The 18,752-nt window shown below is 38.9% G+C and overlaps 1 protein-coding gene across 1 annotated transcript; it reads right to left on the bottom strand.

Annotated features, from left to right (window-relative positions):
• Positions 1–3,444: 3,444 nt before the first annotated feature.
• LOC140243697 (uncharacterized) lies at positions 3,445–17,710 on the bottom strand. Its single transcript, XM_072323361.1, has 6 exons — positions 17,525–17,710; positions 15,137–15,341; positions 12,575–13,172; positions 6,403–6,625; positions 4,942–5,146; positions 3,445–4,010 (listed from the first exon to the last, which is right to left on the bottom strand). Exons 1-6 carry the CDS (start codon positions 17,708–17,710, stop codon positions 3,445–3,447), a joined length of 1,983 nt encoding a protein of 660 aa, XP_072179462.1.
• Positions 17,711–18,752: the final 1,042 nt, after the last annotated feature.

The following is an 18,752-nucleotide window of genomic DNA, read 5'->3' as shown; positions in this document are numbered from 1 at the left end:
TGGGATAGTTATGTAGGCCTACATGACTGTTTCGATGAAATGAGTCGTGAAATGTTTTGGGTGAAAATTTTCTGTTATAATTAAACATGAACTGGCCAAGTTGAAGCACATACAAATCTTTTATTTTTAATATTTCATGAAAAAACAACAACAAAGCATCTGTATGTTCTCGGGTATGTAGGTTAAAAACAATTCTGAGCGCTTTCTTTTGCAATAAAAAAGTTTATCAAGTAATATCTGATATGTATTACCCCAAGCAAGGATTCCGTAGTTTAGATAAAGCAGTATCAAGCTAGAATAAAGAGTTAATACTGCAGGTGAAAGAAAATAATATTTTAATCTGTTCATTACGCCAATATTACGTGAAATAGTTTTACATAATATGTTATCAATATGGTTCCTCCGTGAAAGCTTGTTATCAACGCAAACACCAAGAAATTTAAAGGAAGAAACTTCTTCTATAGGGGAGTAGTATCAAATGTTATATTGCCTGGGAGGCTATCTAAAAATTACTAAAAAACATAAATTTTGCTTTTTTGAATGTTTAATGACAATTTATTTACGTATATCCATTGTGTGACCTTTTTCAATTCTCCGTGTACTGTTCTTGTTAAGATATTTGGGTCAGGGTGGGAAAAGAAAAGGTTAGAGTCATCCGCGAATAATATGAATGATAGTTTCTCCGAGGATCTATGAAAATCATTGATATAAATAATGAATAACAATGGGCCTAGTAAGCTCCCTTGTGGAACACCACATGTAATTGTTTTATTTTGAGAGTCAAAGCCGTTGACATGTACAAATTGGGATCTATTTGATAGTTAACTCGTGAACCACTCCAAGGCCTTTCCACGTATGCCATAATGGGATAATTTGGCGAGAAGTATTCCATGGTTAATCGTGTCAAAGGCCTTGGAGAAGTCCAAGAAGATACCTATTGTGTCTGAAAATGTGTCGAGTGCGTGTGTGACTTTGTCGATGAGGGCCGTGAGTAGTGCGTGTGTTGTGCTGTGATTTTCCCTGAATCCAAATTGAAAGTTTGAAAATATGTTGCAGGTTTTAAGAAAATGTACTGTCCTGATGTAAACTATTCTTTCGAGAATCTTAGAAATAGAAGATAATAAAGATATGGGTCTATAGTTATTGACATCATCCTTCTCCCCTTTCTTATAAATAGGAATGACTTTCGCAATTTTCATGCTATTTGGCACATGACCAGATGTAAGCGATGAGTTGATAATGTGTACTAAGGGATCCACTATTTGGGGAATTCTGTTTTTTATCAAATGGTTGTCAGTTCCGTCGTGGTCAGGGCTTTTTCCTTCTTTCAAATTGGCAGCAATCTTTGTTATTTCTTCTTTATATGTACTGTCAAAAAAAGTATAGTTTTGGAGTTAGGTGTATCTAAAAAGTCGCTAAAAGATTTACTAGAAAAAGGAATATTTTGAGAAAGATTTTTTCCAATTGAAGAGAAGAAGTCATTGAAAATTTCAGTCATGCCAGCGGGAGTGTTGCTGGAGGCATTGCCCCGTCGAACTTCAGAAATAGCTTGGACTTTATCGGCGTGAAGTCTCCTCTTATACTTCATGAACTGAAGGACGATGGGACCAGGGCCCCGTTGCAAGAAACTCAAATTGCGTTTAAACGCAAAGTTTCTTGCAACGGGGCCCTGGAAGATACACGCGTGACTCCATGGCATGAGAAGAGGGCTGTTGAAGACATTTCATGTAGCACAGTACAAACATGATGTACGTGTTGTCACTGCAAGACCCATACCAGCTTGGAGACCTCCTCGTTGCGTAACACAACGTGACACTATTCTGCTGGCTAAATGCAGAAGCTAGAATATTTACTGGTTTCTAGACCCGGCGATGGTGATATAAGTAGATATCCAGATATTTTGATGCGTCAGCTATATATTACTTTTCGTCTTGTTCCTGTTTCTTTTTTGATGATAGTTGAAAATCTACACCAGTACATGAATCCTCATCGTCGAAGACAGCAAAAACAAAAGAATTCTCAACATCGACAAACACAACATTCCATGCATGGAACCAGACACTATACTAGCACATTACAGTGGCAACAACATCCTGGTGAAATACTGAAAACCATTGACTATAGATATGGCGATGGGAGTATACACGAAGAAAAGAGGAGAAGTTTAGTGCAATTCAATTTTTCAACTTTCAATATCGATTTATTTCTATAGCTTTTTCTAAACTACAATATCGGAAGCACTACCTTTATATCATCCTTTTATGTTAAGCGAAATGTGAATTAAGTAAAATTCGAGAAAAGGGACACAAACAGTTATCAGGCAGTTCTGCATGTACCGTTGCATGGAGTGCAGACTATGCTTTTCCTTTTTTCCTTTGATTTTCCTATCGAGTGTTTTTCTCAATAGATATACATAATGATGGTTGATAACATAAAGAATTTATTTTATAACAAAGTAACTAAAAAGGATGTTAGGTAGGATTTACACAAAACAAAATGCAAAAAAAAAAAAGTTTAAGGGAGTGGATTCATGAATGACCTGGTTTTATCGCAATGAAAAGGCAGTACTTGTTAATATTTGATGTGGTTATGCTGAAAATGATTTTCAACATGACTTCATTCGTTTCTGTGGGATTTGTCAAGAATACAATACATACTTTCGTATACATCGACGTGAATAAGCACTTAAATCGGAGTGAGATGAGAGATTTTTGTTTTTAGTAAGAGGGTCGGTGACCTAAAAATACAATTGAAAAGAAACTTGGGACTGAAAAATCACAGCTTATAGAAGACATGACAGTGCATTGTATTCTTGAACTAGAATCGACCAATCATTTTGGTGATATTCTTATTGCTAGTAATAAAGAATATCGATTACCATCTCTCACATGACCTACTACCAATTTTCTGCTTCTTTCAGTGTCTTTTAACAAGACAGGTTTTCATCCGATCTCTTTCTTGCCATTTCTCTATCAATATCACGATAAAATAAGTAAATCTTACTTAATATAACAACCATATATGCCTATATTTTAAAAAGAATGGAATAATGTCCTCACAAACTAAACTGCAATTCAATTAATAGCGAGTAAATGAAATTTCACCTACATCCTGCTGACATACTCTAAAAAATTATAGAAGGTTAGATATATCATACAGAAGTGTCTACAGAAAACTATACGTGTAAACTGGAAGCATGTTTGATAGTACATGGAATCTTTGTTATAACGTAGACCTAAAAATACAAAATTTACCCTGCTATCTGGCTATGAAGGGCCTAACTGTAAGGTTTCGCACTACATCAGAGCTCAAAAACAAAGAAATGTAAAGAGTTAGAAACTAGAAAATGTTTTAAGATTATTTTGTTACATCCGACCTCTTTATGACGAGGTTCCACTGTGTCAAGAAAATTAATGAGAAACAGCTAATTAAAAAGACACAACATCAGATCAGCTCGAAAAAGAGGGCTGACAGCCCAGCGGCCATCAGTAGCAGCATGGAGGAGAGATACCGTACACCCTTACAAGGCATGTCTTCATCGCAGGTTTCTACGGCCGTGGTGGCCATCGTCTCCAGGGACACCGTGTAGGAGTGGTTGCCTGCGTACGAGCACGGGCCGCACGACGCCTTGTTGATGCAAAGGTTGTCCGGTACGCAGTACCCGTACACGGCCACGAAGTAGTAGCCCGCGCAGAACGAATCCACGTCCGGATCCAAGACGATCGTCTTTCCTTCCGACTCGGCCAGTTTCCAGGAGTAGCTGTGGATGATTGGCGACTGCTCGGTGCGCGACACGATGAGGTCTGGGAAGGCATAAGAGTTGGGGCACTCGTCGGGGTCATCGCAGTTCTCCAGAGTCAACCTCAGTTGCACGCAGCGAGACGGCAAGCAAAAGCTGTGGTAGGAGTAACCCATGGCGTCCACTCGGCCAGATACTGAACCCCCGACGGTGAGGAAGTCATGAGGTGGGTTGCTATTCACGTGTTCGGCAAGGACGGTTACTCGAACAGCTGAGAGAAAAAAAGGAACACAGATAGGCAAATTATTATATTATGCATCAATTGATTTAACATGTATTTGGTATATGCTTAAGGTAACAAAATAATCAATTGAGGTTTAAATGAGAGAAAATGGCATTGTTACGCCTTTCAGTTTTTTTTTTTTAAATTTTACATATAGTATATCATGGCCATATAACGGGGAATCGGTCACGTTAACGAAAGCATGTACAAACTCTACATCTTCCGTAGATGAGCTCAGTTAATGATAGGTTAGATCTATGTTTATCGCATTATTTTTTGTTGAATATGTGGACTAACGCTCTACACAGGAACTTCTCAGTTTAAAATCTATATCCTTTCGCGATGAGTAAAAGCAAAGAATTTACAATACTGAAGGAAGCTGCCCCTCTCTTGTAACAGTAATCTTGGTTAAACGAATAAAGAGTTAACATGTTATTTTCTTTTAAAAAGAGTAGAACCTAGTGTGTATGGATATATAATCTCTGCAGAACATTCCTTATCTCTGTGAAAAAGCGGGTGAAGAAGGTTTGGTTGTGTTTGTGAGTGTGTGTGTGTGTGTGTGTGTGTGTGCGTGCGTGTGTAAAATGACAGTTACGTGTATAATGGTAGATGACGGGAGCCGTTGTGATGCAGAGTGCATGAATGTCAAGAACTCGGGCGATTTGAGTGTGTTTGTGTGTGTGTGTGTGGGGGGGGGGGGGCTAGGGGCAGTTAGGTTGTCAATAGTGAGATTGTAATTTCCAAGTTAAATCTATTAAAGGAAATTCATGATGGGCGACTCGAAAATATGCTTTAAATTTTTGTCGTAATACTTAGAAATCATCAACGTCCTGCAGTTTGAAGCACATAATGTAATAATTATCATTTTCCCCCCTTCGGTTATTTGCTAATTGACAGATGTGTCGCCGATTTCACTTACGAGCAACGTCGACGCCAGTGTCGTTGGAGCAGTACCCATAGATACCGATGTAGTAGCTGCCGATCTGATACTCTGGGTCCCAGCTGTTGATGGTCAGTGCCTCCACTCCCCATTCGTAGGATATCCATCCCAGGCTGTTAGAGGTAGGGAACTCTTCGGGCGCCTTGGAAACGTAGATGTCTGCCTCACCCTGCACTGGCGTCATCTGATTAGGGGCGAACCAATAATGCTGTACAGTCAGCCATAGACATAATCTAATAATGAACGACTTCTTAGAAGTAATAGGTCTGCATAAATCTATTTTGCTTATTGTACCCATGTAGTTGCATAAATAGCATCGTGAGTTGTTTTAGGCAGTCTGTTAGGGAGGTAATGAATGCTTGGTCTGCATAAATCTATTTTGCTTATTGTACCCATGTAGTTGCATAAATAGCATCGTGAGTTGTTTTAGGCAGTCTGTTAGGGAGGTAATGAATGCTTGTAAACATGAAACCAAAAAAAAAGAAAGAAAGGGGCTATGCAGTGAAGATTTAGTAAGTGCCTTGTCGAGGGGTACAGTCACTGCTGCCGCGGGATTCGAATCAAAAGACCTCGTTATTGATAGTCCGTGGTTGACGGGGGTGGGGGGGGGGGGGGTGGGGGAAGAGACACGAGCTATTCAGACTGTCAGCAATGTCATGCATTGCCACTGATAGCAGACACCGCTGGTTGCATAGGTTCGAAATTAATAGGGACCTTTAGATTTGCAACGCGGACGTTTAAGACAACGATGATTGCGTTGGAGTCCTCCCCTCTCCCTGCGTCGTGTTGCAAAGTACAGTCAGCTTTAGATTACGCAAGGACTCAGCTTATACAAAGTGAGATGGTGCCACGATAGGATCATTGCATCAAGTAGCTCCATGCGGTGTGAATTAGAGCAGACGCAAGAATAGCTCGGAACCGACAGCGCAAATGAGAAAATTTGCGCGTGCTCAAAAGAGTTTTTGTTTTATTTTTCGTTCTTTTTTATCTCTTAATGTCCGCTTCGCGAAAAATCTAAAAGCTTTCTAATGAAGCACAAGGCGACGGTTGGATACGAGTCTGCTGATTGGCTCAAAAGCAACAAAAGATAGATGGATAAACAGATAGAAAGAAAGAAAGAAAGAAAGGAAGAAAGAAAGATGTGTATAGACAGATAGATAGACATATAGATACAAAAGGAGAGAGAGGGTGGGGTGAGAAAGATACATAGACCCTTTGCTATCCGTATGAATTTCAGACCTGTTTACTGCATTGGAGAATGCCACACAAATCTGCTGAGTAACAGCAGTAGCTAGAATTGGCTGGTTTCAAGACTTAGCGAAACCGACAATTTACGTCAGCATAACAAAATCATCGGTATCATCGACGACAACAGCCACGCGAGAAAAAAGAAATAAAAAGAACAAAAGCACTGACCGTTATACGAAGGTCACTGCATACTTGGGTGGCCTCAACTTTGAAGTACAGGTACTCTTCACAAGGCACCGAGTGTTCGGCCGACGTTGTCCCGAGGGTTAGCTCGATGTGTTCGCCTTCGCCTTCGCCATTAATGACGTTGGCGAGCATCAAAAGAGCCACCAGGGCGATGTGGATGTCGACGGCGCGTCTGGACATGGTAATCGATCGTTGGACTGGAGGAATGAAGACTGGAGGCTTGGCAAAACTTCAGGTGCCAAAAGAAAAAAAAAAGAAGGGGGGAAACAATACAGTATTTTTTTTAGTATAAAAAGGCTTTCGTGTTTTCTCCTGGGTTCACACCTTCAACATTGCTCAACTGATTGTGACAAGAGAAGGGCGTGTTATGCATGGTCAGGATGCATAATAAATTATCTTTGCTTAAATAAGTACATGCCACCCCCTCCACACACACAAATGTGTTTTGTTATGCCTATGCCTAAGTTTCGTTTTATTTATTTTGTAATACTTGAGTTGCTTAACTTTGATTTGGTTTGGATTGCTTTTGTTCACAGTCTTGCCAGCTTCAGTCCCCCCCCCCCTAAAAAATAGAGGGGGAGGTGAATCTGCCTATAAGGCAACAAGGGCTACAACATTAACAACAACAACAATACCAGCGAGCACAAACCTCTTACAAATTAAGATTGACTTTTCATTATTCATGGTTGTCACTTCCATGCTCAAATTCACATGACCTTGCACCTACGGATAATTACAACAGTGCTCGTGTAGGCTGATATTTTTCGTCGTGCTCTTGGTTAAATCACTTAAAAAGAAAACAAAAGAAACCAAAGAAAATAAAACGCGTAACAGAGTAAACAAAAATACATTCTCGTGACCTGAAACTTGTGCTTGATTAATTTCAACTGTACGGAATGGAAGAGGGTGCAGTGTGTTATAGAATGGCACTGCAAAATAAATACAACTTTTGTTATCATTGCCATTATTATCAGTGTTCGTGTTGATTCCGGCAGGTTGAAATATAATAGAGCAAATAAGGCACAAGTGAGGAACACTGACAAACCATGACCCACGCTGTGTTCTTTGTACACCCTGTGCACACTATTATGATATGTAATAGGCTCCTGTGCATCGTTTCATGAAAGTTGTCAGCCCTGACAAGTTGTCAGTGTCTGACAATTTCAGTAAAATAATTGGTTTTGATTGGCTGAGACGCTCTGGTCACTGATTGTTACTTTGGTCCTAATTGTCAGAGATTGACGACTGAGTCAAGGCTGACAAGTTGCATTATACCGTGCCCTGGAAACTGTCAGTCATTCTATTCAAAGCTTAATGATTTTATGCTAGGGTATACACGTATTACATTTCACTTCCTAATGAATATATTTTATAGTTTATGTTTATAGTTATAGTTATAGTTATAGTTTATAGTTTATAGTTATAGAATATAGTTTATGTTTAATTTCAACGCAAATGCACTTCCCTGTATATTCAATTCAATGTTTACAGGGAATCAGTTTTTCCATAATTATCCCACCAGGCAATCTTCTGAGTTTCATTTACCCCTTCTGAGAACATTATTGGCTCAGAATACATTTATATACACAGGCCCTAGATTCTGGAATTCATTAGGTTGCGAAATAAAAAATTCTCCTTCTTTGTATTCTTTTAAGCGGAAGTTGAATTCCTTTCTGTTAAACCCTCTCTGATGTTTCGTTTTTATTAACCAAGTCCCAACAACCACAGGGTTCATCATCCAACCATCAATCAATTAATCTCTGAATTTATTATAATGAAATAGCCACCATAATCTCTGCACGGCTGTATGCAGCCACCAGCTGTTTGAAGCACCTCTTCAATTCCCTCTTTCGTTTCCTTGATCAGCGTGTAGGCATTCTCTTTCTTTCTTCCTTCTTTCCCTCCTTCCTTCCTTTTTTCCATCTATTTTGTCGAGTCGTGTCATGTTGCTGTGTGTCTCCTATTTTGTTCCGTCTTGTCTTAAATTATACTTGTGCTAAGCATATGCAAATAAGTATTTCATTAGATTTTTCTTGAGGGGTTCACAATCTACAAGCTTGCTTTTAGTGGACCTCTCAGTTCTTTTTTTTTCCAACTGAAACATAATCTTGTATTTTTTCTGCGTATACATGCATATATATGTAACTTTATTATTGTATCATTTGATATCATTTGCAAGATGTATAACGATTGTGATATGATTCCTAATTTATACTGTGTTATGTTCTGTTGGAAAAGGTGAAGAATGAAATAAAAATGAAATGAAATGAAAATGAAATATGTATATATATATATATATATATATATATATATATATAAAATAAATATACATATTATTTATATATATGCATTATATGTATATATATTATGAATATACATATATATATATATATATACACACATATACATATGTACATATAAAGACATGGAGTTTTTCCTCTGATATCAATAAACTCGAGCAGTGTGTAGATAATAGGTAGTCTTTTCTTGAAAAGGAAATGAATAGATATTTCTGTTTTTTTAAAGTAATTTTGTATACAAGTTGCCGATCGTAGGCTGACTGTAATGCCAAAAATAAGTGAACATAGTTACATACGACTTTAATGTTTATATAAAACGTTTTATATGCATGTGAACATCTACGTATTAATTTCTTACTGACAGGATGAAAAACCTTGACGTGTACGTGCTTTGTACACAAAACACATGAAAACATGAACGATAATAAAATTTAAATACAACTACTGCATATCCAGTTGACGGTTGACAATGCGGGGGATTTATGGCGAACGAGACTGTGGAGTGTTAGACAGCACCTTCATTGCCATACGACAAAAAAAGACCTTACAGTTGTGGTGAAATGATAAAGAAATGTACAAGAAAAGAAAACATACCAGTGAGTTCTTGGGAACCGGAAAGTTAGGGGACTATTCCAAGTGTCAAACGACGAATAACCGATGCCGTACAAGTCATCCACATGGAGAGGAAACTGTAAGCGACGACTTGTCTAGCTGTCGCTGGTTGTAATGATGTCCTACAATCTAAGACACTCCCCTTCTATCATGTATGATTATAGTGCAAATGGGAATTCAGTAAACTCGGGAAAAGAAAAGCGCACAAGCGCAACCCCGTAAATTAACTATACATTGTGGTCGTCTTGCTGGGATGCACAGACTATTGTTCACAATTATCTTAGTTTTGTTTTCCTTCGCGCATGGACAACGTGTCGGCATGCCTCGATCGTGTCAACAGAGTTTTACTTCGACAAGGCCTTTCCATCAACCTGGCACAACATTCCTAGACTTACACCAAAAACCAAAACTCACCGTACGTCCGTCGTTGGGGAAAAAAGATCGAAAATGATAAAAAAAAAAATACTAGTATATTATTCAGACCATCAATCTGTTCATCTATCCCTACCAACCACGGGGAAAGACTATAGAACTAACCAATATCTCCAAATCTCCAAATGTTCCCATTTTTTTTTTTTTTTTGCAAATAAAACCCAAGCTTGCCTGCTCTTATCGCAAATTTCTTTTCCTCCTCTATAGAATCCGAAACAATTTCTGTATTTTCTATCCTTGACCGAAATATTGCAAATTTCATCAAAATTATCAAGGCTTTCATGCACTATTTGAACTGCCTTTGTAAGCCCAAGAAAATATCCCTCCATTCCATATCCTCTAACTCTACTAAATCATAATGCTCAATAAGAAACTGCCACATCGGCTTTGCTTTAACACAATTTAAAATGCGAGCGCGCGCGCGCGCGCGCACACACACACACACACACACACACACAATAAAACAAAACTCAAATCAGAAACTCGTCATGCAGGCTAGGTGGGCGTTTTAATCACTGACAATAAGGCTCAGAAAGTGAGCAAACTGCCAAGAGAGCAGCATCGAAGCATACAGGATAAGAATTATCATATTGGAAACCAGAGAAGCAATCCAGGAAGGATTATTGTAGCAGAAATGAGACTCTATTGCATTTTTATTTTCTCACGAAAGACCTATATGTAGATTATTGCTCTTCGCTAGTGTCACACATATTCTACCACGTCATTTACAGACCCTACATTGCTCACATGGATTCAAAGAAAGCTCACATACCTACTTATCTCTGGCGCCAAATCCAGAAAGATAAAAGAACAAGAGCAAAGGTAAACCACAGCATGTATAATTATTACATAAATGTTTGAGACTTTATAAAGACTGAAACTTATGTAAGAACTGACCTCATACGTCTCGTGTCAACAGACTTTTCGCTCAAGATACACACGTTCATTTTACGAAGTCTATTCTATCCTTTTGCAGAGTTTGAAGGCTTTAATTTTATTTCATCCTATAATATGTGTGTTGTGTGTATGGGGGAGGGGGGGGGGGCAATGCTAGGGACCCCGGGGAATCTGGGGAAGTAAGTCTACAGAAAATCCTGCTTTACCAACTTTGATGGTTGTTTTCCATGAGTTTGAATGCAGTTTTACATTTGGCCAATCCCCCACGTTTTCATTTATGCCGTGTATTATTTCATACTTTATGCCACCCTCCACTTTGGATATGAGGTATATAGCCAAAGATAGAAATCTCAGACGATATATTATATTACATTCCTGGTATACATTGCATATAATCACTCTTGCATGGTGCACTTCTGTAAGAAGCTGATATGATGTGTGTTTGCATTAATGACTTGCTCATAGAATTATGATACTCTATATTCGTGCTCCTCAACCGGTGGGCCGCGATGTCGGCCAAAAAAAAAAAAGAAAAAAGAAAAAAAAAAGGTTCACATTAATTTCGATCCATCTGGGCCACGAAAAAGTCCGTAAGAGGCAAATAGGTCGCGGTTTGAAAAAGGTTGAAAAGCGCGGCTCTATTGTTACACCAACAGCAGGATGAAAAAAAAAAAGAAGATACATGTACTAGTACATTGTACAATTAAACTCGAACACGAATACACTGAATACACATACTTTTCGTTGTTACTTGATTTGCATTTGCAGCGTGAATGAGAAACCTACTACAGTTAACTAGCACGAATATCAATACCGCGGTTGCTTGAATGGTTCTATGATCCTAAGAATTGTAATCCCATATCATTCATGGTATGCATATCAAAGTGCATGAAACACGCACAACAACATCTTCACATCTCATTCAGATGATGAACATCAAAATAACAATAACGAAAGGAAAACAGTCTGAATTGCAATTTGCCCATTTTGTAAATTTAAGTTATCTTGTCTGATACTACATGAATGCGAGGCATTTCAAACGTGTTACAATACTATTACCCAAATACAAGTATTCATTTAACATTACATTGAGATATCATTTGTCAGTCAGAACACTCCATGTACACATCGTCCAATGTTTGGAGCTATTCTACTTCAAAACGAATACCTTGCAATATTAGACATCAAAATGTGGATAGAGATTTTACGTTTATATAAACTATCACGTCAAACACATAGCGTTACCATTGTAACCATCAATTCAACAATCAGCATAAAATAGCTATTGGCACAGCTGAAATAATTCAGGCCTACGATGGTCCTCTAGGTTGACTCGAGTACTTGTAATCCTTTTTTAGACTCGTTTCCCCCATTCATACTGTTATTTTCATAGATTACTGTCAGTTGACTGTTGGTGATGAAACTCTTAATACCATTTATTACAAACTACCAAAATCGGCGGGAGTTCGGGCGACCCTTCTTTGACGTTTGTGGCAATGCATTTTCAAATAGTCCTCTCTCTCTTTCTTTTGTACAACTTATTCTTAAAAATGAATCTTTCTGTTCCTTTTTTTTACTTTGGTACATGATGTGTATAGCGTAATGTTCTTGTACACACGTAGCCTACATAGATCCGATATTTTCAAGCGAACGTTTTTCGAAAAAAAAAAATCATTGTAGGCCTACGACTATTAACTCCAAATAATTGCCGCCGTTGCCAAGTGACCATGCCAAAGGTTACCGATCGGGTGTCAGAGCAGAAATTAATGTCAACTTCGTGATTTATGTCCTTGTTTTGTTTTGTTTTTTTTTCGTCTGAACTTTCTTTGCTTGGTTTACCAACATTAGCCAAAAGTCTCTAAAAGAATGCATACACCAGAACTTGATCTTCTGGGAATTTTGAGTGCAACTCTTTGCGGAGTTCGTCCTGCATCTACTAGCAAAGGAACGCCGAGATCTCGTCTGAGACGAACGCGGCGATGAGGAAGAAAAGGGTCAGTAGAACTGTGATAGACAGTGGAGCCATGGTAACCGCCGCCCCTGTACACAGCTCCAACGGGGGCTTCGGTGTGCAGCCTTCCGTCACCTCCTCGACGTTCAGTGAGAGAGCGTACTCGGTGTTGTTGGCGTACGAACATGGTCCGCACGTCGTGAAGTTGGAGCAGAGTGGGTCGGGCGTGCACCAGCCGTACACACCGACGAAATAGTGGCCCGGGTAAAAGTCGGGGTCATCGTGTTGCAGCGTGACGCTGCGCACTTCGATAGACGCCAACTTCCACGCGTGGCTGTTGATTGTGGGCTGCTGAATGGAACGAGAGACGAGCAGTTCTGGGTACGAATAGGACGTCGGGCACGTGCTTGGATCCAGGCAGTTGGTGAGACCGACGTTGACATTGACGCAACTGGAGGGCAGACAGAAGCGGTAGTACTGGTAGCCATCGGCCTTAATGTTACCCGCTACAGACCCGTCGATCGGGAGCTCGTCGTGCGGATGCGCTGATTGGATGTGCTCTGCGATCACGGAAAATTGGGCAGCTGTGTGGAAAGGAGAAAAAAAAAACCAACTAGATCAATCGAGTGTTATAGGGATATTCTCTCATCAATTCTGGATGGGCCAGTTTGCTTGTTGCTCATCAAAAAGAAATATACGAATATGCAGAAAAAGAAAAAGAAAAAGCACGACCAACACTCTCTAGAGCAATCTAAAGTCACCGTGTAGACCTACCAATATGGCAAGTGTGTCAAGAATTTGATGTAATGGACAAACAAGTCGAATAATAATATTATTCTATCTTTTTGTTGTCTTTTTCATCGTTGTTGAGGTTATTATTCGTGAAGTACTTTTCCTATCATCTTAAGACCTCTCGTACAAATGTGCTATATACTGCTTATTCTATGCCGACATACATGACATTCTGGACAGTCATACATGTATATATATATATATATATATATATATATATATATGTGTGTGTGTGTGTGTGTATGTATAATTATATATGTATATATATATATATATATATATATATATATATATATATGTGTGTGTGTGTGTGTGTGTGTATTATAAATATGAATATATGTATTTCGGTACTGTTATTTTGGTTTTGCATTGTCCTTAAATTATTGTGTTTACTAGTTTTCTTGTATAAACACCACCAGTGCGCTTAGAAACAACCGTATAGAGCGCCATTTAAATGCAATTATTATTATCATTATTATTAATATCATTAGTTACCCCCTGCTTGTTCACGAAATGCGGGCAAATGTCTACGGTCTGGTGGCATATTCCATGAGCCCGGAGGCCGAATGGAATATGGCACCAGACCGCAGATATTTCCCGTATTTCGTAAGAACAGGCAGGGGGTAACGATTGTATCATTTTAAGTGTAGATCTGGCCTTTGCCGTATTTTTGGGCGTTGTGCTAACATTCTTCTCGCTGATTTCCTCTTGTGAATGATGTTGAAATCGCCGGCTGTCAGCCATGTTGACTTACAGTGTACGTCTCGCGAGCTGATTATGCGCGTATACGTACACGCGCAGCTATCTGTGTAATATCATGACGTCATATCACGAAATGCGGAAAATATTCAGTGGCGGATTTAGCGCATGCGCACAATATTCAAATTCAAATTCAAATTCAAACTTTATTTTCACTTTCTTCCTTCAACAGAATGTACACGAAACATTATTATGAATTTGACGCGCGAATCGTTGAAAATGTATATAACCAAACAGGATTAACAACATGTTCATGTCTACATGATCAGTACAATAAAGATACATACACTCTATATACCCCCTGAGAAAAAAAAAAGTGGAGGTACCCACTCAAAAGACTAAGCTTGTAACATGTGGATACCTCTGAGGGAAAGGGGGAAAATGGGTTGAAAACTTACAACTACAAAGAGTGCGGGAAACTGGGGAAGTGGGGAATAGAGAAAAAAAAAAGAAAGCAAAAGTGTGAAAAAAGGGAACAAAAAAAAAAAACAGGGAAAAGAGGAAGAGAGAGAGAGAGAGAGAAGCCAAAAAATTGTTGATGCATACACCAGGGGCGAAATATGACCGTATTCATGAAATACGGGAAATATTCAGTGGTTGGTCGGAGTAACACAGGTAATACGGGATTTTATCAATTACGTGATTGACCAATGAAATTACAGAATTCACGATCACTAAAAGATAATATTAAATACAAAACAAACATTTGGATGTAGAGTATATGAAGAGTTTGCTCGCAAGAACCGATAAGTCAATTTTTAAAGATTTTGAAGTACGGTCTCTTTCATAAAGTACAAAATAATACCTTTTAAATGATATATTGGTCACTACATGTAAAGGTACATTTTTGAAGTTATGGTCAAAAGAAGCAAAATAATTTTCTTATTTTTCTCTTTATTTTTCTTGACATTTAATCGCGAATATCTCCATTTAGCAAATATGGACTTATCGGTTTTTGCGAACAAACTCTTCATAGGATTATCCCCTGCTCGCTTACGAGTGCTTCCGGTTCCCACGTCAGAGCCACAATAGGACAGGACCCCGATGTAGTAGGTGCCGAGCTGGTACTCGGGATCCCAACTGGAGATAGTCAGTGACTCGGAACCCCATGCGTAGGAGGACCAAGCCAGGCTGGTGAACACTGGCGTCTCCTGGGGCCCACGCGAGATGTAAAGGTCGGGCTCGCCGGCCACGTGGTTCACCTGAGGAGGACAACGGGTGCAAGTGCATTGTACTAGTATATCACCCGTTCAAATTGAGTAAAATCTTTCCCTATAATCAGCAGCATCAAATACGAGAAAATACAACATAAATAGCAATCATGCGATTGATGGTGGTGGACCCTCTGACCGTAGAGCTTATTCTTCAGGTCCCCAGAAAAATTAGAGCAAAATACTATATCATGTTGGAAATAGATATCGAGTAGTTGGGTCCATCTAGAGAAACGCAGCAAACATAATAAAGATGATTATGTCTAAAGCCCGCCGCACACTATACGATCCGACCGGTCGTACGATAGTAAGACTGGAAGTGTGACGTCACCAGTCTTGCCAGTTTCCAGTCGTACGACTGGGTCTTGTAGTGCAGACATGTGGAATTTCCACGACCGGTCGTGGGCTTTCAGCCAATCAAGACACAGTAAAATGGAAGCACACTGCGTGCGCTTTAATATTTATTGATGTACTGAAGATCACAGAACAGTCGTATGCCTACTCGTAAGGTCATGGCAGGTCGTACGACTAGGTCTTATGGTCTTAAGGTCGTATAGTTGTGAGTTGTATAGTATGCGGCGGGCTTAAGACAAGAGCAAACGAAGATGCGAGTTAACATACAGGACTTCATCATGAACATAGAAAAGGAAACATGCAACGAAGTTTGCTTCCACCTTATCTCAGTGCCCCTAAATTGATGTTAATGTTTGAAGTGATAAAGACTCTCGATTATTTAGTAGTCATTTCATAAATTTATCAAAGTATAATCGTGATTATTACAATAAATATACTTATCATCGTAATTCTATATAAATATTTGGAATTATTGCATAAAACAATAACAGTAATGATAACACTGAAAATGGAGGAAAAGTCAAAAAAGTTTCTGGGTTAAGAAAGGTCACCTTTTCTCTCGCTTTCAGACACATTGTCCCACAAGAGAGGGACTTATTTGAATTAATTAATTCCTATCATATCGTTTGCCTAAAATATTCATTTTCCACGGAGCGTCTGTGAGCTATGTTTTCCCTTATCTCTAATAAATGCTTGATACAAATATCTGCATGACGTTTGAGACACAATTGATGTGACTGACACATTAAACAAAAACAGGTTTGTATACGAGGACAGCGATCGGAAAATCGGGCTCAAAGAACAGACAGAGTTTGTCTACTGGGGGTGAATCATGACATAGAAGTACACTCGAATAGAAGTCAAATAGAAATCACGATGGACCTTTCTGAGATGACAATGAGGGATGATCAACATAACGTACCGAGAGTGTTGACTCTGCGTGCCGATTTTTAAATGAGGTCGGAAAAAACCGTAGCTGTGTAAAGTCACGTTTTTTTTTCCTTTTTTTTCACCAACTTGAAAAGTTCGACGATCTTCATCTCTTGAGGTGACTACTTTAATGTTATCGAACTTTAGTGACTATTAACTTGATAAAAGAATTGGAGTCAAAAGGGGCCTGAGCTTTCGATCTTAGCAGAATCTTCGTCAGAGGCAAAATGACAAACAGGCAGGGAAAGCAATCACGTATAAGGACTTCTCACAACAAGAACAGTCAGGGACAGGCTGGGTACACAGAACAAAGAGAACAAAGGAGAGGGTGGGAGGTCACGGGCAAGGAGCCCAACAGGTAAAGGGAGGGGGATTAGAGCAGGAGGGCGGACAGACAAAAGGTAGAGGAGGGCGGACAGACAAAAGGCAGAGGAGGGTCAGTGATGATCCTGAGGACCACGGGAGTAACCATTGAAGGAAAAGGATGAATAGGGAGGCAACATCAAAGAAGATAAGGAACAGCAGAGGGATAAAGAAAGGGAAAGAGTGAAATAGTAACAGCAAGAGGAAGGGGGGGGGGGGGGGCTGAGCAAACAGTGAGTCCTGAAAAGGTGTACCAGGAGGAGGCAACAAAATTAAAGTGATCATGCAAACATATCAAAGTATATACACACACAGTAATGATAATAATGATTAAAGAATTATATACTTTATTTGTTGTGAAAAAAAATATCACTGATAATTTACGAAACAAACATCTAACAGTACTGAATGACAGGCAATGGTTATATTTACATCAGAATTAAGCTAGAGTAAAATCTATCGAGTCATAGTTCGGGTTTTTTTTTTTTTTTTTTTTTTTTTTTTTTTTTTTTTTTTTTTTTACTTACTCTTACACGTAGATCTTCACAGGGCTCTATAGCCTCCACTGTGAAGTACTTGTACTGGTTGCAGGGCACTTCGTACACTTCCGTCTCCACGCCAAGGGTTAGGGCGACGTGCTGAGCCAAAGCACCGCTGAGGATTGACGGCAGAGCCAGCAAAAGCCAGAGACCTTTTGCGACATGGGTTGCCATGGTGACCGATAGACACACCTCAGATTGGACGTTGATCGTCTGTTCAGTCGAAAGTATTGCGATGATTGCCTGCAGTGGTCGATCAAAGGAAAACGACTTAAAATGACTTATTATGAAAACTGAAAGCGTTTCGGATTTTCTTTATTAATTTGTTGTTGCGTGGACTTGAAGGGTAAAACGTTGAGGGAGAAAACAAACGAATCAGTATAAACACTTGGACTTTGAATTTAATGTGACGATAACTATTAATAACACATTATTTGTTGACTCTTGCAATCAAACTGCCATTCCAAAATGGGCAGACACAATTGCACAATGGGGGTCAAGAGGCATGGAACTGCACTCCATTTTTTTTTTTATCTCACCCTCTTGTGGTTTACCAAAGATACAAAATAAATAATAACATTATGAAGATTGCAATGGGAGTTCTTGTAGACATGCTTGAGCTTATTATGATTGATGTCACATCTTTCCCGATCCTTTCTCATTTGAAAACAGACCCTCCTTATACGTCTGTTTGCAAAGTTGCAAAGGCCGTAAACCCTCACAGTGATCGACTGCAGTGGCTACTACCATTATACATATATAAAGAGTATAAAAAGACACCCAGGTTACCTTGGATTTCAAGATCAATTCTTCGTTCAATTAATAGGAAAAATCGTTTGTATTATAAGTACAAATTGGAAAAAAACTGATCGATCGAAGAATAGATATACATCATACAAATATACTTTGACAATGATTTTACGTTCTGAAAAGAAAAGATTATTTCAAGCAATTATCGAAATATAAGTTTGATATGAAAAAATACTTGGAAAGTTTTAAAACAGGCCATGAATGTTCCGAGTAAAAACTCTGACATTGATAAAATTAAATTGAATGATGAATTGATTAATGATCCCCTTCATATTGCAAATATTTTTAATTCTTATTTGTCAAAAATAGGCGAAAATTATGCTCAAAACATTCCTGCAACAGAGACTCATTTTACTGAATTTTTAGGTCAGCGTAACTCTGATTCCATATCTTTTATACCAACTAA

This window comes from Diadema setosum, chromosome 2 (genome assembly GCF_964275005.1).
Source record: "Diadema setosum chromosome 2, eeDiaSeto1, whole genome shotgun sequence".
In the NCBI taxonomy this organism is placed as follows: domain Eukaryota; kingdom Metazoa; phylum Echinodermata; class Echinoidea; order Diadematoida; family Diadematidae; genus Diadema; species Diadema setosum.
Note: the sequence above shows the minus strand (reverse complement) of the source record. Positions and strands in the feature narration are given on the sequence as shown.